The following is a 21,234-nucleotide window of genomic DNA, read 5'->3' on the forward strand; positions in this document are numbered from 1 at the left end:
CTTGAAGACAGTTAGATTAAAAAACACAGATAGCAAGAAAGGACAGAGTCAGATTCCTGCCACCCCAGGCATTTCAAGATGATGGTCGACTGCGTTGAAGAAAAAGTTACTTACCTTCAGTAACAAGCTTTCTAGTTACTCTATCTAACCACACATTCCTCAGCTAGTGGCTTTGGCCATGGTGCAGTGGGCTCTCAAACCTTCCGTGATGTTTCTTTGCCAGTGTGTAGCAGATTTTAATGCAGAGAACTCGCCACCTTCATAAGGCCCCTTCTGCACTGACTTCCCTTCCTTTGCTTCTGAGAACTCCATAAAAAGTTGATTGTCCACTTAATGGTCCTTGGTATGATCAATGTTAAAACTTAGAGCATTTTTGGAGTCCAACCATTAGAGCCTCTCCGCCTCCTTCGAAGGAAGAAAGAATGCAGGTAGAGTAATTGATTGCCAAACATGAAAAGGAGTCAGTTTTCGGTAAGTAAGCCACCCAAGTGTGCAGCACCAATTTGCCAGTGAAAAAGGTGATTTAGGGGGGTTGCACTAAAAGTGCCTACATTTCACTCATGCGATGAGCTGACGTAATTCCAGTGAGTAAGAGAACCTATAAGGTTAAGAGATGCAGCGAGTAGCTGTGCATAGGTTCAAAGCTGCACTCATGAGGAATGTGAACCCCCAGTTAAGGTACCATAGAAGTATTGCAAATGGCTGGGGAGAGAAAATGTGTGTCTTAACCTTTAATAAATCTCATAACAACAGGTGACACAAACCAGAACAGTTGGTCCGGTTAATGAGGAGAGGACTCTCAAACAACATTTTACAGTGCTCATTGAGAGGCCTTGGTGGGCTAAAGACAAAACAAACAAAAGGACGCCGAACAGTCCATAAGCGGTCAGTGTCCCAGGAATTACACCAGTTTAAATATTTGTCCCAGTGCCCATCTTACATGGATTTCATGGAGTGGTATGGATGACATCCACCACTTCAAATGGCAAATTGGAAGCAGACAATTAGCGCCACTCAATCTCCATGTACGGAGGTGTAACTTGCACACATGCGGGTGGAAGACTGCCCTGCTGCTGAGATCCTCCCTAAGTGCACAAGGACAGATACTCCTGCTCAGATGTTCCAAGTACCACGCTCTCCTGGCCCAATATGGAGCCACCAGGATGACTTGGGTCCTGTTGATTTTGGTCTTCTTCAGAGCAGGAGACTTTTAGTGACTGGAAAGTGTACAGGAGTCCTTTGTTACATTCCACCCATGAGTCTCCTAACCAGTGTTCTTGTTGAAATGCAAATTTGTTGACACTGCACATTCTCGACTGTGATGAAATTATTATCTAGACAGGACTCTTCCCTACTGATCGAAGACTCCCTATGCCAACCCACAATGTAGACACAACTTGTGGTCTGCCATATGCCTACTCAGTTTATCATCTCTGGCATTCAGGGACAGTGCCAGGTGGTTGGTGACCTTGAGGATGTCCTGGCACTCTGGGTATGTCCAGTGATGCAAAGCTTCCTTGCATAGGAGCTCACACTTTCTGACTAATTGCAGTAACACAAGACAGTGGTGTTATTCATGAGAACCGGCACCAGTATTCCCCTGATGCATGGTAGTAAATCCTTCAGGGCCAGATTAATGACCTGTTGCTCCAAAAGGTTGATGTGGAACTGGCTCTCAGTGGGAGACTAGAGGCATTTTATCTCCACCTCCCGAGGTGATCCCTTCCTTCAACGCAGTGGCAATACTTCATCACCACTGCCAGCTTTGGATGGAGATGGAAGAGTGGGACAGATTGTGATTAATTAGCCGCCACCACTGATCCTGGGCCATTTCCACTTAGAACTGGATAGTGTCAAGAAGGGGACCTTGACGCTGAGCTCACTGGAACTTCAAGTTGACAAGGATGATGTATGAGACTAAGAGACCAAGAATCCTCAGAACCACACTCACCTGGAACCAGAATCGAACCTGAAACATGAAGATCATAGCCAGAATGTCCCAGACTCTTTATAGCGGAGGAAAAAACTTTAGCTCCATTGTGCTCAGAATCACACCAATTAATGTAAGCCTCTGTGCTGGAATCAGGTGGGCTCGTTTATGGTAAACTCCAATGATGTTCGGAGTGCCGCTGTAGTATAGAGATGGCCCACGGCTAATTGAGGCGAGTCCAACTCCAGCGACCAGTTGTCAAGGTATGGGAATTCAGGAACTCCGGACTCGCCTAGATGGACAGAGATCACTGCCATCATTTTGATTTTTGTAACTACTGGTCGGTGTGCGGGGGTGACTGAAGCCAGAGAGGCCGTAAAGTTCTCCTCGACTGCTAGCAAGTTCTTGCTGCCCATGTCCAAAACAGCTTGTGCATACCGTCCCAATAGACCAACTGTATTTACAGACTTCAGCACCAGGCTGGCAGAAGAAAACATTGTTTGGAAATTAATAAGATTTCGACCAGGTAGTCATCAAAGTACCTCTGAGGCGGTATCATTAGATGGGAAGAAGGGCTTAGATGTTGCCTGCCCAGGCTGCAATATTTGTTAGAACATTAGTTTTAATCTCAACGGAGGGCAGCATTCATTCTAGTACTTCAGACGCCCTCCGAACCATCACCGCAAATAAGACTCTTTCATTCTGTGGTGGCCCAAGTGACGAGTCAACCGCTGTCTCACAGGAGGTATCAACTCCACTGGAATTTTGTAAATCATCAGACAAGGCATAGTCGGTATAATGAGGGGGGCAGCAAGCCATCCCAGTAACCAGATATCCTGATGTGCACCCTGCTCTGGCACAGGATCAGAGCCAGAACCAAATTAAAAATGGAGCATCTACTGATAGTTGCAACATGGAAGAGGCAATGTGTTAGAGGCAGTTTGTATGACAACTGAGTGCACTTCTGTGATTTCGTAGTGCCACATAGGTTGAGCCCAAGCCAACGCCAGTTCTAGATCTGACATTGGCACCACATTATCCACCAGCGCTGGGGGTGTAGGCACTAGTGATGGGCAGTCAGAGGCCAGTGTGGATCTCGGGGCTGGGATGGAAGTCGGTTTCGGATCCAGTAACAGGTAACAGGTCCCAAGGAGTCAGACAGGAGGTTACTGAGGTTCTGTGGGGCCTGTAGGTGAGCCCAAAGTTCAGAGAAAATTGACTTGTGCTGCTGCGGCAACCATGATAGCCCAGGGAACTTTTGGCACTCTGGACCAACTGAGGAACTGGAATGAAACTTACATGTTGTCCCCCTTGCACCTTCTATTTAGAGTCAGATTATCAGGATGGTGTAATGTCCAGCTTCGCTTTATTATTCTTCCACTTGGAATTTAACTAACCTGAAGATTTTAAGTGGGAAGTGGAGCGGTCAGGGAAACTGCCCCAGCACAGGGCCCGCGGTTTGGAGCTTCATGTGGACTGCGACTTCTTCTTGCGTTTGGCAACTTACAAATTCGACTCCCGATGTCAAATCGCCTTTAGATGTATTAGGGCACATTTATCACACGACAAACGTTAGGTCAGGCTCCAAAGGCACACCTGGAGGTCTGTGGATGAAATCTGCTACCTGCAATCGCGACATTGGCTTGCATCTTTCAATTTCTGAAAGGGATATCAATCCCTAGCACACTATGGAAAAATTTGGGAATCGTCAGAAGACCATTAAAGTGGGGAACAGAGCTCAGGATCCGCCTCAGAAAGTGCAGAAAGAAAATAAGTGACATTTGTGCACAGGGGAGGCCCTTACCTGCAGCTCTACTGTATTACTTTCGGGCCAGTATGTTACTTTCGGGCCAGTATGGAGTCAGCACTAAGCTGCACGGCACCACCTGTCTGCATGTGCCAGCACTGCTTCAAAAGTCTGGCGCCTGGGGGATATTCTAAGGTGAGGAATATGCGCTTAAAAGCAGCCATCAGAATACTGCTGAAAGATTTTACAGAATCATGCCACTGATTCTGCCAGAGTCACACTCCACCCTCATGTCATCCAGGGCAGAAGAAACAGAAACAACTTAGTACTGTGGCCTGTACGAAAGTATGCTTGCAAGGTGTCCAGGGCCTCTGAGTCTGCAAAGGATGTTTCACAATCTAACCCTGAACGATCTTACCAGCTGCGGCTAGTTGGAAAATGAGGCGATAGGTACAATCTTGAGGTAAGCATCAGTTTATTTCAGAACAACAATTACTGTACTAAGTTTTAATTGGTTACGGATCAACTCCTCCCATTGCGCAGCTGGGGATTAAAAAAATACACACACACACATATATATATATATATATATATATATATATATATATATATATATATATATATATATATATATATATATGCTGTTCCGACTCGTCATCACTTTTTTACTTGGCGATCTAATACAGGTGCTGTACTTTTGCTTCATGCATGGAACTGGTCGCATTTGGACCCTTGATGCCTGATGTTTAATTCTTGATATACTGTGGTGATATTTATTACGCCCAACTTAACCCTATGTTCTACCAGATATGGTGGTCCACGAACAATAACTTCTTCTACTTCTGTTATCGATTGCACATACATTTTGGCTCTTTACCTTGGGGTATGCAGTCTTTTTGATATTACTCCTTCTTTCTGAGTCGGCTCTTTGATTATCTCTGCTCGATATGCGGGCTTACATGATATTTTACGACGGATTTACATTCCATGGAATCTACAACGTCGCTATTTGATATTCCTGCCACCTTAGTTGTCGCAATTTCTATTTATGCCCTGACGAAGTTCCCACGGCACGTAGGGAACGAAACGTGTTGGCTGTGCCTGTGCTCAATGAAAACACTCTTTTGAATTGAATAAAGAAGAAATATTCATCTAAACATCTTTTGCTCTATGGACTTTGATTTGAGTGCACCTTCCGTTTTGGTTTTTTGTACTTTGTTTATTTACATCCTTAAAACAGCGGGTGTTGGAAGCAGTCGCACCACTGAATATTGAGAACTTCTGGAACCATTGTGCTTGACCTGGGTCTGCTGTTTTGTGTACTTCTTGGATTTTCCATAAATATATACACATATATATGCACACACATATATATAGTTATTTAAACATTTTAATCAGACTGTGAGCTGAACATTACTATGGTCTGTGGAAGGTGTAAGGTTTTCGGAGTTTCTCAATCACTCCCGTTTTTGTCTTCACATAACTCTCTTCCGTTTTTTATCAAACATTTATGCTGTTTTTCTCCTCATATCTTTCTGAAACACTCAATCTGCATATCTCACCCACATCTCTTTCCTCTTCAGCACTCCTTTTCGCTCTGACCTGCACATTCTTCCTTGCATCTCCTTCTCTTCATTAATCCCACATACAATCCACCCACTCACCTTTGTTTGATATCTGTTTGATTTTCGAAATACCAGAACATAGGTCCATACATACACAGCGTTAAGCCCACAACCCATTCAGGGCCGGCCGCGTCTCATTCAAGCGCTTCCCAGCGGGGAAGCAAACAGTGAGAGGCTAATTGGAACACAGCATGTCGCCTACAACCCTTAGTGGGCCGGCAGTGTGATCTAGTACGTGTAGCAATAGAGCCGTGCTGTGGGACATTTCAGGACCTTTTTAAACCCAATGACAATACAATCAGGGGCTAGAGGCCCATATAAAGTGGATAGCAGTAGATGGCCGGGAAAGGAAAGAAAGAAGAGATATACGGCTACATAGATGATTTGGTAGACGGACAGTAGGTGGTGTGCGGCAGTGTTAGGCGTAGGGTGTGGAGGCCTTTATGCTTGTGGAAAGGGCAGGTGGACATGACTGCTCTACTTATGCGAGGAGTCTATTGGGATCGGACAGGAGTATGGAATCCTCAAAGAGTCGCAGTGCTCTAAGCTTGGAGGGTAAATGTCGCACATGCTCTACTTTACAGAGGTAGCAAACTAGGGGCTGCAATACATCTTTGAAGTTGGTGTCACGCAATTGCAGTTGCGCTGTGAAAAGTTCCATAGTTATTACATGCCACAGGCGCACAAACCAAGCAGCAAGGGGGGGGCGCCTCTGCCTTTTTCCAGTATAGCGCTATAAGCGGTTTAGCTGCCCCAAGCATGTGCAGCGCTATAGTCCAGTCGCTGCGAGTGAGCGCTTTTAAGTTGTCAGGTTTGAGTCCCAAGAGGATCGTGGTTGTGGATTCAGGCAGGTGTAAACCCAGTACCTCTTTAATGTGACTAAGGACTTCCTTCCAGAGCAGAGTCAGGAGCGGGCAATTCCACCAAATGTGAATAAAGTCGCCAGATGCATTCAAACACCTCCAACACAAGGGGGAAGTGACAGGGAACATTTTGTGCAATCGAGCAGGCATGTAATACCATTGAGTCATAATTTTGTATGCATTTTCCCTCTGTGGGATGCTACGATAAACCCTAGGTATGTCTCTCCCCAGGCGACTCCACTACATGGGTGTGATTTCCGTGTTGGACGTCAGCTGCCCACCCACTCACATTTAACGTTTGGCCTGTCAATATTTTGACAGCTGACTACCTCAGTCACATACTTTCACATATAATCAAATTTACAATCGGTACAACTTACCACTGCACTGCGTTCTCTTCAGAGGCCAAGAATTGGATGAGCATGTATTCCGAACCCTTTATGACCCACTGAGAGACACTGCTAAAAATTCATACTGTATTTGGCTTGAACTTCACAGCTCTCAATCGCAGCCCACCCAAAACCTGAACTCCTACAGCTTCGTAGGAGCGACCCTTTTAACACTACACATTATACATGAGAACTATGTTGCATGAAAAAGCTACAGAAACAAACACACTAAACAAGGCAAGAGTACGTGAAATGATGGGGCACAAGTTGGACGTGGGGCTGTAGGAGTGTGGTAGGACATTCACAGGTATGGCACCGGCTCCCCTAAGCTACGCCACTATCTAGGACATAGGCCTGATACACTCATGCTTCAATAATGCATTAGTGTGACTAGGTCTCGATGCAATCAGCGAGCATCTGGTACTGCAGTTGGAGCTGCACCTTTACTGTGCGCTCTGCTGTCATGCCTGTGTGCATGCAACAGACATGCTAGGGGACAGCATATGTAGTGTGATATGTGCTTGTGTGCCAGCAGCTGTCTAGGCTGGTGACTAAGTCACAATCCTCACAGCACCACCAACAGTGTGAGCCCCAAACTGGAGCCCAGGGGCACCTCCAAGGAGGAGGAGAGCAGTGACTAGGTGAGTGACCCTGAGAGGTGCCCCTCTCTTAAACTGTGACTCTCTGCACGTCCTAAGCTACCCTGTGTGACACTTCACACATGACTTGACTTCTCTTCTCTAACCGGTGCGGGTTCCTGTCCATCAAGGAGGGAGGTCTGTCGAAGAGACAGGCTTTGAGGCTTCTTCGAAGATGGGTGGCGATGTCATATGTCTGCGGTGTAGCGGAAGGGCGTTTCAGGCTCTGGCCACCAAGAAGCGGCCTCCCGATCTGGTCTTTCTGTTGAGGGGGATCTTGGCGTAGGAGAGCTGGGCTGATAGTAGGGTCCTTTGGGGTGTGTGGCATTTGAGTCAGCTGTTCAGGTTTGCTGCACCGGTGTCGTGGATGGCCTTGGGTGCGTGGGTAAGAATCTTGATGATAACTCTAGCCTCGATGGGGAGCCAGTTGAGTGTGCGCAGGTGCTGGGAAATGTGGCAGTGTCTTGGCAGGTTGAGGACCAGTCTTGCGGCTGCGTTCTGGAGCTTGTCGGTGAGGTTTTTGTTTATTCCGGATTAGAGTGTGTTACCGTAGTCGAGTCTGCTGGTGACCAGGGCGTGAGTAACGGTCTTTCTGTGTTCGAGGGGGATCCATTTGAAGGATTTACATAGGAGGTGGAGGATGTGTAAGCAGGAGGAGGAGACCGAGTTGACCTGGAGGTCTATTTTGAGCTCAGAGTCCAGGATGATTCCCAGGTTGCGTGCGTGGTTCGTGGGGGTGGGCGGGTTTCAGAGGGCACGGGGCCACCAGGTATCGTTCCAGGCATCGGGGTTCAGGCCCATGATGAGCACTTCTGTTTTGTTGGTGTTTAGTTGTAGGCAGCTATTTTTCATCGATTTGGCGACGGCGGCTTCCATGCCTTCTCGAAAGTTGTGTCTGGCGGTGTTGGGTTCAGTGGATAGGGAGAGGATGAGTTGGGTGTCATCTGCGTATGGCACAATGTAGAGTCCGTACGTTCTGACGATGGGGGCGAGCGGCGCCATGTAGACGTTGAAGAGCCGAGGGGTGACCCCCTGGGGAGTCTGATCCACTGAATTCTGACACAGAGGAAGGAGCGGATCCAGTCAAGGGCCTTGTCCTGAATTGCTGCCTCGTGAAGTCTGCGTATTAAGGTGTGATGAGAGACTCTGTTGTAGGCTGCTGAGAGGTTGTTTCTCCTTTGTCCAGTAGGGTGCAGATGTCATCTGTTGTGGCGAGGATGGCGGTTTCCATACTGTGTTTTTTTCTGAAGCCAGATTGGTAGGAGTCCAGGATGTTGTGCTCTTCGATGAATGTGGCGAGTTCATGTTGACAGCTTTCTCGATTCCTTTCGCTGGCAACAGGAGCAGGGAGATGGGTCTGTAGTTTTTAAAGGTCGGTGGGGTCCGCCAAGGGTTTCGCCAGGAGGCGATTGACCTTGGCGTGTTTCCAGTAATCAGGGAAAAGGGCAGTCGCCAGGGAGCGGTCGATGGTGTGGCGGACCATGGGTGCGATGGTGTCAGCAGCTCTGTTGAAGATGTGGTGGGGGTCCGTGGGGGCCCTGGAGTGGATTGACTTCATTGTCTTCAGTTTGTCTTCGGTGGTGAGGGCTGTCCAGTTGTCAATCGTGGCTTCAAGGTGCCAGGAGTGGTTGGTGAGGGTTCAGTGTGTTGGCTGTCTTCGTCAAAGTTGTCAAAGAGGCTCTTGTTTTTGTGGTGGAAAAAGGTACAGAGTTTGACACAGAGGTCTTGTGAGGGAGGGATGTTCGTCGACTCGCTCGTGGGTTGGGCAAACTCCTTGATGATATTGAAGAGCTGTTGTGTGCGTGCATGGAGATTCTTTCTTGAATCGCTTTTTTTCTCGTTTTTATGATGAGTTGGTGGGGGCTCTAAATCTGGTGTGGGCTTCTGTGGATCTGGTGTTCCTCCAGGCCTTTCCGAGGCGGCGGCAAGTGCGTCTGGACTCTCGAAGTTCGGTGGTAAACCATCTGGCTTTCTTGGCGTGGGTGTTTTTGCTGAGGGGGGCTATGGAGTTGGCGCTGTCGGAGATCCATCTGTGTAGGGTTTGGCCTGAGGTGTTGGGGTTGTCGTATTCCGCGATGGTTGGGGTAGAGTTGCTGAGTGAGGAGGTGAGCTTCTATTCGATTACATCCAAATCTTCTGATGCTTCTGAAGCAGTTGAAGACCTATACGTTTCAATTGTGAGCGATGACACAGACTTAAGGTCTGTACTCTAGGTTGTCCCGCCCAGCCCCTACCCTCACTTGAGTACCGGGTCACCTCCGTTCAAAGTAGCTGCGCACTGAATACATTTTGTATTGTAAATGCAATACAATACATAACTCTCTTTAGCAGCACTAACGCCATAACTCAGCAACCTGGCAGTCGACTGTTGTTCATACTGGCTGCATAATAATTCCTGTACACTGCCGGTCACTCTTACACTCCCATAAGACAAAACTACTACAGTTTATGTTTGTTTTATTTGTTTGAGTAGTTTTATATAGTACTGAACTGACCAGAGGGTATCGGAGCGCTTTACATCAGTTATAGAGCAGAACAAGGCAGAGCAAAACATAATACAATATGTCCATCACCAAGCACTATACCAGTCTACAGCAATAAACTACCCATTACCAACATAAAAGGCATGGAATAACTGAAGAGATCTGCCTCATGCCGTTGGCTAACAGAAAATTTCAATTTAGTTCCCTACTGCAGATCCCATCAAGCTACATACTAGGATTGCTTTTCGACATTTCACAATGACAATAAGACAATGGATGATATTAAAGTCCATCCCAACAGATCTCTCCAACATTTCTCCCTCTGACTTATGCCTTCTCAAGACCATAAACAAGCGATCTCCCAAAAACGCAGTGCAGTAACCATCTAAGTGGAATGATAATAAGAAACATGATAACTAGACCTGCAGAGCGGTTCAAAGCTGCCAGCTTACTGAAAGCCATAAACTGTACGCCTTTTTCTCACACCTTTTCATCCATCACACTGCTAAATACTGCATCCCTTAGGAGGATAACCACATTTCGTGGTCAACACGCAAAACATGGAATCACTTCACACAAAGGATTAAAACAAAGTCAATCCATTTCTAATCACATACTATACACTTTGTAAAGTGCTACTCTTTTAGACAAGTGCTTTAGCAGCACACAAGGAGTTATAAGCGCTATACAAATGTTGCAATACAATACACCACAATATATGTATTACCAGGAACGCCCTGACAGGCACACAAGGATTCCTTCCTTGTATCCAGTGCCTCTTTAAATTATAGTTTTACAAAAAATAATTGGGTGATGGGGTCGAAAAGTTTGGCAGATATTATTGGCAGCCTCTCACAGTCCTAGAAAAACTTTACAGGGTAAATGTATTATTGCCTCTAGTTTCAATACTAGATTTTTTGTGGATATTCACTTCAATGATAAAAGAGTGTGAGGACTCACCATTGCTGTTGCATACATTTAAATTATTGCATATTTAGGGAAAAGATGAAACCTATGATGTACCTTATAGAGGAGGGGTAGGGACTCTGAAACGGCATTGTAAAATAACGCAAATTATAAGTCAACACTGAGCAGTTACTGTTTTTTTTTACTGCTACGCTGGTTCTTGTTGATGCGACATTGCATATATTATGAAAATGCTAATTAAAATATATATTTTTTAAATGTATCGCTATTATGATGCATTGAGGGACTAGGGGAATAGTTATAGATATAATCTGAAATGTATCGAGCGGGCAAGATGGAATGGAGTATGAAGGCTCAGAAATTGAAATTATATTACCATGTGACTGAGGCAAAATTAGTTTTTCACATTAGTGACCCGCTGGCACTTGTGGAAATGAAGGGCCGTTTGTACAGAGAGCAGTTTGAGCCAGTCGTTTGTTGTGCTAGCTTTATGATTCATATCAAATCCTCGCAGTTATGTTAGTCAGTATGTATTAAGCGCAGCATACAGTGGGAAGTGGTCTCATGGTGGTGTGGCTCAGGATCAGAGCAATGGCAACAATCTAATATTCAAAGCAGAGATCTCTGTTACAACCTGCTCCCACTGAAAATACAGGGCTTTATAATAAAGAAGCATTGTCATCAAGTATAATAAACATATGTGGACAGTTAGGCAAACTAAAGACTAAAAAATGTGTAAGATTGCTATCCTTGATGCAAAATTGTATGTGCCACGCGTCAAAAAAGGAGCTAGAAAATACATAAAAATCCAAATACACGGTGTTTGATGTCGATGGATTGCTCTGGCAAGCCCTAGCATGTGATATTTTAATATTAAATTGATAAAAATCAACTAACATCAATGCAGCATATGTATGATTAAAGCAAAGAGGTCAAAATATAATGTGTATGCAGAAAAGGCCACGCTGTAACAGACAAGTGGTCACTTTACAGTGGGCAATGATTAAATGTCCATGGATGCAGAAGTGTTCCATTGCTTAGTGGGAGTGATTTTTCCACGGATTGAGTCATAACACCATTCTCTTGCTATCTTTAATTTGATATAGCAAGCAAAGGACTGAGAGATGGATGAAATCTATAGCTGTGCATTTATTTATCCATCCTTTTGTCCATTTGTCTGCATGTTCTTTGATGCTGGATTTTATGTGGTCTTCCTGCAGTGTGTGTGTGAGTGTGAGTGTGTGTGTGTGTATGTTTTTCTATATGTACTGGTTGTGGACATAGGTACCTGTATTGCCCGGACATCACTCCAGCAGTATCATTCCTAACACTCGCTCAAGCCCCGATTGCTCAAACTCAGACCTACCCTGCTGCCAACAAGACTGCCAAGGCCAGCTACTCACTAATACTCTGCTACAGGGACCACTCCGTTCCAAAGGCTTCTCAGCTCCCCCCTCAACACCCCCAATCAATTCCCTCTTTTCCAGTCTTCTGTCACATCTAGCGCGTTGGGATGGAATTAGATCATCATAAAGCACTACTCAAGCAACCAACAATGTATTTAGGAGTGACTGCATGTCAGGTGGTCTGTGCTATAGAGGTTCCTCTAAGTCTGTGTCTATAGGTGCGCGTTTGTTGGTCTAAGTGTACGGTTGTGCGCAGGCATGTTTCTCAGTTAGCATACTGCATGTATGTCTTTTATATCAATGAGTGTATGGATGTTATCCGTTTATGATGTGCACACGTGTACTAAAGAAATAAAACGCGTTACTTTTGTCAATACTTGTTTTTATTTACAGTATGTATATTTTGCCGTTACGAAACCGTGAAAAGTCTGGCCGCATTTCTCCTTGGTGCATTTTATTCCCCGACTGGCCGTTTTAAATACACATTCCTCATAGGGTCAGCCACCCTGGGGGACATTCAACAGGTAGTGGCACTTTCTTCTGTGGGGGGGACAGAGTCCCACACTGGCTTCTTGAGGTGTTCCGGCAGCTTTTCTAAAGTGGTCTAAAATAAAACACAGGAATTAAGACAACATAGTTTCCAGAGAAACAAAACCATTTTCCAAATATGCTTAACATTAGGAGTACCTTCTTTATTTCCAACGCAACGCCTTCAGGAACGTTTCTTTGAATGTATTCTAAGTACACGTCTGCTGTGCTTCCGGTTAAATGCTTCAGCTAAAACAAGTAACAAAATATATCAGAAAACTAGTGCCATAGTGAAACACGTTCTTTAATGAGCTAATCCTCATTACAGGAGAGCGCCCACCAAATCAGATGGCAACCAGGGCAATGAAACGTGCACGCAGTTAACTTTCAAAAAGCAAAAACTGCCGTTCATTCAGAACACAAAGGAAAGGTTCGTTTCAGGACAACGGCCACCAACATGTATGGGTTTACTGAACACATGACTGGCAGAAATGAGAGAGGCTCAGGCTACAATGGTGGCTCTACTACGTGTAGTGCCGCCAGTCTGCCTTTACGACCTTGTGGGAATCTGACCCACCGTACGACAAACTAAGTAATTGCTAGTCAAGGCCGTTAAACATTAAAAATCCGCAATATCGGAACAAGCGACCTGTCCATAAACACAAATGGGGAAGGGTAGCAATTTATTGTATTGCAATTGTATTTATATAGAGCTTACTACTCCCTGACGAGGCATCGAATCGCTGTTCGGCGAGTAGCACACTACTTCAGAATCCAAAAAGGATTAGTGGTGGATTAGTATAGTGAAATTTGAGCGGTGGACATGTGAGTCTGTTGGATTGAAAAGGATAATGGGGAGATAGAAGGGGGAAGAGTCTAGTAATTGTTTGTTGGGAGATCATAGTTGTAAGATGAGGTTTGGGCTGAGTATAAGGAGAGATGGAGGAGAGAAGAATCTCTGGTAATAGATTAGGGAGATCATACTACTAAAATTAGTATTGGGTTGACTCAAAGGAGGGATAGGCGAGGGAAGAATTTAGAATGGTTGTTTGGGAGATCATAGGATTAAAATGTGTTATAAGGTGATCCGAGGAGGGAAGAGTCTAGAAAGGGTTATTTTGGAGATCATAGTAGTAGATGAGGTTTGGGATGAGTCGGAGAGTGGAGGTAGAGGATATATTGTGAGTGGTATAGGGTGGAATATAGGGTAGTGCATTGGAGAGAGAGTCCTATTTTTTATTTTACAGGAGTAAAGTAAGAAATATATAGCTACATAAGTAGATATTCTACATATTTATATCAAGAAATACACATATCCAGATACATACATATAATCAAATTAAATGTGTATATACACAGGGATATGCTGTACATTTGTGTTGGAGTATGGTGATTATGTAGGAAAGAGCCAACTCATTAGTAGTATTCTGAAGATATCCATTTCAAAGAAGCAGAGAACCAGTTACATTTATAATACCCCCTCTAGATAATCAACATGACCGCGTGTCACCAAACCTAAATACAAACAGGAAAATAGGGATTGTTAAACTCCTATGGCAAGTATTTGAACTAAAACAATTCCTTTGCTTGCTGTTTTATTCAGCGCAAGCTAGACAAAAAGTGTTGGAGTGCTTTAATAAAATAAATAAAGCTTTTAATTCACAAAATGTAGCAGCATATATAAATGGTAACATTAGAGAAAAGAAAGATTGGTAAAGGGTGCTTATGAGATAGTCTATTGCGGCAAGTTTTCTATTTGCTCCGTAGCAGTCTCATAAGTTTTTTAATTCTGCTCGGCAGATTGGATAGAAATTCCATGAAATTATAATTTTGTTAATTTAATTGGAGTTTTTTTCATTGATGCGGATTATATTGATCCAGGCTGCAATAATATTTAGGTTCTTTTTTGTGTTGCTGTGATGTTGATGGGACTGATATAGGCCTTTTCATGAATTATGTTCTTGTTGGACTGGGAAGGGCCCCCAAAGCACTACCCCCAAAGTGGCAGAAGGCTACCGCCACCTTTATCAGGAGTTAAGCAGCACAAGGGTGGTAGTGGCAGCATAATTTGGAGTGATCACTAGTAGTGAACAGGTCCTTTTTTACCCTGTGTCACTGGAGTGAGGCAGGATCACTCACCTTTTTAAAAACTTATGTTGCCATGAGCTTAACTCAACCTTGGCCTGCATCTGGTAGCTATGGGGTGCTACTCAGCGCAGGGGTGGTAACTCATCGCTGGATGAATGTGAGCCTGGGAAGTGTACAGTACAGGGACAAAAGAGTACTGTGTAGTACATGGGGGATTAGTGTATGTGCATGTATTCTAGTGAGGAATAGAGGACTTGAAAGATGTGGTGTGCACTGCATGCACAATGAAAGCATGTGCTGGGTGTATTTGTGCTCAAATGTAGTACAATACATAACAGTGGAATTGTTATGCAGCACACATGGTGAGAGTGTATGTGCTGGCAGTGAGTGTGTGTGCAAATAGCACACCTTGGTACAATACAGAATAGTTTCAGCCTGCGCACACTGCTCAGTACTGTATGTGTATGCTAAATGCATGTGTGTTTGTAGTGGCACACAGCATGGAGGCAACAGTACTGGAGACTAAATGTGTTGTGAATGTACACCGAGTGCAAGTATGCCTACAGTGGTACATTATATGGAGGTCTCTGGGATCCATTTTGGCAAGCTCAGGCCTGCCTGGTGAAGAAAGGAGGAAAAGAGGCCCTCTTCTGGGAGCAGAAACAATGCACATCCTGTGTGGAGGTTTAATGCCACTCCCCCAGGATGGGCCAGTGCTCGAAGAGGGGAGCTTCAAAGGCCTGCCGCCATTGTAATGCGACCACAAGCCTCTGCTGCTAGCAGCAGATGGTAGCCTCCACTTTAGGCGGTAAAACCAGCATTAAACATTCAAAGGAATAGGTGGTGTGCCCACCTCTGACAACCCCACCCCTAAAGTGGGGGAGGCTAGGTGAAGCATAACTTTCAGCCATCTTGAAGATGGAGCGACCCCTAAAATCAGGGCTAGGTCTATGCCTCCTCCCACAGGAGGGCGGCTTAATAGAGGGTGTAGTCACCGCAGGTGAGGTGCCCATTGGGCCTACCTGCAATTCCCCTAAAAACGCCTCATCAATTTAATATTGAGATGGCTGCCCCAGACTTAGAAGACAAATCTGCGAAGAAGAAAGAAGATGACCCGGCAGAGAAGACTGAATACTACGACTGCCTTCGCTCCAGCCCTATCGGCCTGTCTCCAACTTCTGCGATCCTGTGACCTGCCTTGCAGCCAGCGACCTCGGAAAACCCTGGGAAGAACGCTGCCATTGAAAAAAAGACTCCAATACCCCGTGGGCAGCGGACCTGTCCTAAAGAAATCTACTCCAAGGACTAAGGATCCAGGCGGATCTGCCTCTCCTGCCCACTCTACACCAGATGCCCAGAGTCAGAGTGGCTCACCTGTGCAGTGAAGTCTCCCCAGTAATCCAGACCTTGTGTCCAGCTTTGGCTGACCTCTCATGACCTCCATGACAGCACCCGTAGTGTGAATCCAGAGGCGACAGGCTCCGGTAAGAAGACTCAGGCGTCGAAAGGCACCCCTGCATCTGAAGCCCCTGGGCCTTGGTGAGCTGAACAGATATTGCCCCTACAACTCCCTACATTCCAACTTACCTCTGCTGTCGTTGGTCTTCTTACTGCAACCTCCGGTGCCACGCCTGCAGCCTCAGTGCCGAAAGAAGGATCCCTATTGAAAAGCATTGGATGCCAGACGCCAAATTTGCATTTTACAACTGGTGCCGCTGGTGGTGTATGTTTGGTGCTGCTGCTTTGTGGGCCCCCTGTGCTTAACCTAACCCTGAAAGCATGGCCAATGCAACCGATCTACCTACCTGCAAGCAGTGTGGCTACAGGTACCCAGTCTCCATTGGCAGTATTGTGCCAAACTTCGATTTTGACCTCTGCACCCGGCCGTCCCTGTGCCGCTGGGGGTACAGTTTTGGTACTCACCTTGCCCTTGCTGACTTTTGCCTCTGAAGATAGATTTGTAAGTGCAATACTTAATCTGTTTAACTGGACTATTGTTTTCCGCATAACATTGAGTTGTGTTGAAAAGTTTGTGTGTCGATTTTTTCAAAGTGAAAAGTATTTTTAATTAAAAACGTACTTACCCGATTACAAAGACCTTGTTTTCAAAATAAAATACAAAGTATATTTTTCTAAAATTGGTCTGGATCTCCTTCTTGAGTCGTGTGTCCATTATTGATCACTGTTGCGCAATAAATGTCTCACACTCCTACAGTGGCGGCCGCTCCATTATGGCGTTGGGGCGCCGCCCTACTGCTTTCTCGCAGCACCAGAAACAGAAAATAAAATGGTATTTAAAATACCATTTTATTTCCTGTTTCTCACACTGCGAGAAAGCAGACGTCAGGTGTATGCCTGGTAGGGTGCGGGTGGGACGGATTGCCTGGTTGGGGGCTGGCGGGTGAGGGAGGAGTGGCTTGCACCATTCTAAATGCCCAGACTGCTTGGTCAGCCCAGGGTCCAACCAAAGCAGTCATGCGTACTGTAGATTTTCTCTATGTAGGCTGCATGTAGCCTACATACAGAAAATGGCATCCCTACTGGTGCCCGGCTGGGCGCTGCCCGGGACTCAGCGCCAATCACAACGCTGCCATTGCAGCGTTGTGATTGGCCTACAGCAGGAAGGGAGGGAGCAGCATGCCTGTTCCTGTGGAAGCAGCAGAGGCGGCGCGGGGCCCGGCCGAGCAGCAGATGCAAACCCGGTCAGGTAAGTTACCCCCCCCCACACCCGCGCAACACTACTTCCCCAGCCTACAACTGCGCGACCCCGTGAATATTAAGTGCTGACTGCTTTTTTTTAAATGGATACCGGGGGCTGTAAATATAACTGGTGCCGTATTTTCCTCATATCGAGGACAGTGGGAAAGACATCCTGTGCTGCTCTTATGTGTAGGCAGACGAATGGCCTCCTATCGCTGGAAGATTTTCATAGTTCAGCACTCGGGACACGTGCTTTCCACAAACCCAACCACCCCTTTCTGGTGCAACAAAGCACATCTTTGCTGCACTTATTTAATTTTTGCAGTTTCACATTGCGGGAAGGTATTGGAGCACCGGTTACAATACACAAGGACACATTCATTTTTCTACGGCACGGGGAGATTAAGTGATTTGCCTCATAATCACAGGATGTTGAACCGAAACCGAGGCTTGGTTCTATAGCTCAAACATCGGCAGGTCCGCCCCATCCTCGCTCTTGCAACAAAGCGGGAAAGAAAGTGATTTGGGAAGGAATGTTTCTCCTTCCTGAGGAATTAGTGGAAGGAGGTCAAAGTTAAGATGTGTCACAACAGAAGTGCATACATGTGTGGGGGAAATGCCTGCTGAATTGAATGTCTACTGCGTGTCTTAATGGTGTGGTAGTCCTCAAAAACGTCTTCTGCACTCAGTAATTCTCTTTTGAGCCTCAGGAGGTTAATCAAGCGCGATGCTCGCTGCCCTATGACTAAAGTAAACAGACACCTGCGACCTAAGCATACTGTAAAACCACCTTGCTAAATAAATTGAAGTACAGCCATGTGAGTTTCAGTCAGATATAAAAATAGAAGCCGTCAGCACTCATGGTGTTTGCCGGCACCCTGCTGAGCATTTCCCTTTAAACTGTTGGTTGATGCGTCTCCATGCTCCCCTGGCACCTGAAATCTGGCTGTATTTTGGACTCACGTATTTCATTTATACGTTCACTGAGGCACACTTTCGTACTGTAGTATGGTGCATTTTCCTAAAGACAGAAAATAGTGAACATGAGTCCTTTGAACCACATCGTGTGCTAACACCAAGTTGTAGAGTCGTAGGTGACAAGGACATGACTAGTTTGTTTGGAAAAAAGGTAAAATATCATTTTCTACCGATGTGCGCTCCAAACAACACTAAGCATCACGTTCGCTCTCTGGAGAGAGGTAGCGTGCATACCCCATTTGACACATTACAGGTTAGTAGGGTGGCTGTCTGCGCTACTGATAACAGCTTCTGGGCACCTTTTTCACGCCAAATATGTCAACAAATGCGGAAAAATAAACACTTGTCCTACAGTCCAAAAACAGTGGCCAAACGAACATTAGTACTGTGAAGATAAAGTAGTTACTTTTTTAAGTCCACGAAAGTTTAGGTTGCAAACCACATAGATGAACTCCTTGATGACTCTGCGAAGAGAATCCAGCGTTTGTAATCAAGCATATAAAAAAGCAGTGACCTAAAAGTGCTCTTCCCATGTCATATTTCATGTCCGGGCCACCTCGAGATTTATAAACAGGAAGATTCATGTTAAAATAAGCCACCCCTAATCACACCCTGGCAGCATTTATGTACGTTTCCCCTTTGGCTCGCTGCTAGTCATACCTCATTTGAGATTTATGTTCTATGTTGACTTGCGTGGAAGACACTTTTTATGAATTGTATAGCCCACAATTCAAACGTAAATAATAATCTATATGTATATATGCCAGAACAGAGCTGCCCTGCTTATCACAGGAGTCGTGCAAGAATTCCATCAAACAAGCAGGCTGCAGCTGAAATTAAATGAAATGAAAAATTACATTTATAGAGCGCGTATACTACCCGTAGGCCTCGTAGCACTTAGGGGAAGGAGCTCGAATAAGCCAGCTAATTTCCCGGTGTGTTTTTTATCCATTCGTTATTTTTCTTCAATGATTGACTGATAAAGATCCCAGGGAGTTTTTAGCCAGTTTTTAACACGAATTGACAATTTGAATCCCCCTTGTTTAAAAAGTAATACACAATAGTGACATTTAAATTTAAATGGTCTCTGGAAACTTTACTTTAAAAAAATTAGGCAGCCTTCATTTTGAGCAGCTGTTCTGGAGTGGGTAACTCAGGTTGTGCGGCCTGTGCTGCTGTTCGGTCTTCCTAAAGTCACAATTGCTTGGCACCTTGTGGTTGATGGTCCGGGAAGAGGACGGTTATGAGGCGGCTTCCTGTCGCAGGCCCTGCTTAAGGATTCATTCGGCTCTGGCTGTAGCTGAGTTTCCCCCCCCCTGGGGTTGGCAGGTGGCTGTTTGCCATGAGCGTGTGGTGGTGATTTGCCTGCAAGTGGCTCCTGGGCTGTCCTTACTCCAGCGCTACAGTCTTTGATAAATACAAAACACAACTCTTAAGTCCCTTTGGTAAAGAGACTGCACGGTTCTTCCATTTCTGTGACAAACAGACAGCTCTCTGAAGAAAAACTGCCCATGTAAACAAACACCCTGGCAACCGGTTGTACCACGGGAACACAGCACTCACTGTTGTATGTGAAATCCAGTTTGTTGAAATATTAAAGTATTGCAGACACACTTAGCGGTCTTCAGGGAGCAGAGGAGCGCTTGTGCTTCTGTGTTGCTGCCAAAGCATGCTGAATCCTCTCTTTAGGACTGGCGGGCACTACCCTGAATCGGAAGGGCCTAGTCAGAGCACTAGAGTGCACTGAATACTGTCAAGTATTTTATTTGTCATGTTTCTCATGTTTCTAGTGGTACAACTTCCCACTCTAAACACTATCACTTTTTGAAGTGCAAAGTGTTTATAGAGTGAGAACACAGACTGGTACAGAAAATGTTTCTCACTCTGTAGCTAAAGGCCCTGCCACGTGTGATGCACCTCTGAGAAGCATACACACTGAGTGCCAGCACTGGGCCAAGCTTCAAAAACATAACAATAGAAATGTTTCTGACGCTAAGCCCTGCAGGCACACCACGTGTATATTGCTCAGAGGTGCGTGGCACTGGCAGGGCTTGGCTTCAGAAACATTTCTATCTACATGTTGTATGATATCCCTTTATTAATGAAACTGCACTTTCACACTTGCTTTATTGACCTTCTTGCTTCTCAAATTTGCTTGAAAATGCACCATTTACCCACTCTTTTTTCAAAATTTTAGCGGGGGGAAACCCCCCGAACACCCTTAAGTTGTTTGGGCTCGCGCGCCGCGGTGCACTCAGACAGTTTACGCCCCACCACTTTCAAATATCACCAGCCACCACTGCACTCCTATGTGTTAGGCCTAAGGCTGCTCGCCCTCACTACCACTAATAAAGCACTTTGGGTTTTACATTGAGCCCTGTACACTTTTGGGGAACCCCTGGAATCTGTACACGATATTACAAACTAGTGGCAATATTATATACAGAGCCAGTTTCCTACACTGATCCACTCTGGCACCTAGGAATATTCTAAAGGTAAGAAATAGGTGGCCAAGATGGCGGCGAGGTCGGACGCACCGATCGGAGCTTCTGCCCATCGTTTGCCCTATATAGCACTCCCAGGACCCGTGAAGCACGGAATAGCCGAGGATCCCTCCGGAGTGCTTCCCCGAGTGAGACCTGCCATCAGTTATTGGGAAGAACCTGCGCCTGCCCCGCTCGGGGCTACCTCGCAGGGACCATGAGGGCGGCAGTCCTGCCCCTCCCTAGTTGCTAATGCCCGGCGGCCTCAACAACGCGGTGGCTCTATCACACAAAGCATTGAGGCCAGCAACGCTAAGCCCAGCCGCCTACCAGCCTATCCGGAAGACCTGCGGTTTGCCCAGCACACAGCCTGCCTGCCTAGAACCTGCAAGCACAGCCCGGCTCGCGGGGGCCCGTGACCAGGGGGCCGCACTCGTTGGCGATTTTTG

The 21,234-nt window shown here is 45.8% G+C and overlaps 1 protein-coding gene across 1 annotated transcript in view; it reads right to left on the reverse strand.

Annotated features, from left to right (window-relative positions):
* Positions 1-12,373: 12,373 nt before the first annotated feature.
* MRPS10 (mitochondrial ribosomal protein S10) overlaps positions 12,374-21,234 on the reverse strand; it is an 87,592-nt gene continuing 78,731 nt past the window's right edge. Inside the window, exons 6-7 of the mRNA XM_086927825.1 lie at positions 12,696-12,785; positions 12,374-12,612 (exon numbers count right to left, since the gene is read on the reverse strand). Coding sequence (XP_086783951.1) covers positions 12,526-12,612; positions 12,696-12,785 — 177 coding nt within the window. The 3' untranslated portion in view covers positions 12,374-12,525. The remainder of the gene's footprint in view (positions 12,613-12,695; positions 12,786-21,234) is intronic.

The sequence above is a fragment of the Lissotriton vulgaris genome, chromosome 6 (genome assembly GCF_964263255.1).
Source record: "Lissotriton vulgaris chromosome 6, aLisVul1.2, whole genome shotgun sequence".
In the NCBI taxonomy this organism is placed as follows: domain Eukaryota; kingdom Metazoa; phylum Chordata; class Amphibia; order Caudata; family Salamandridae; genus Lissotriton; species Lissotriton vulgaris.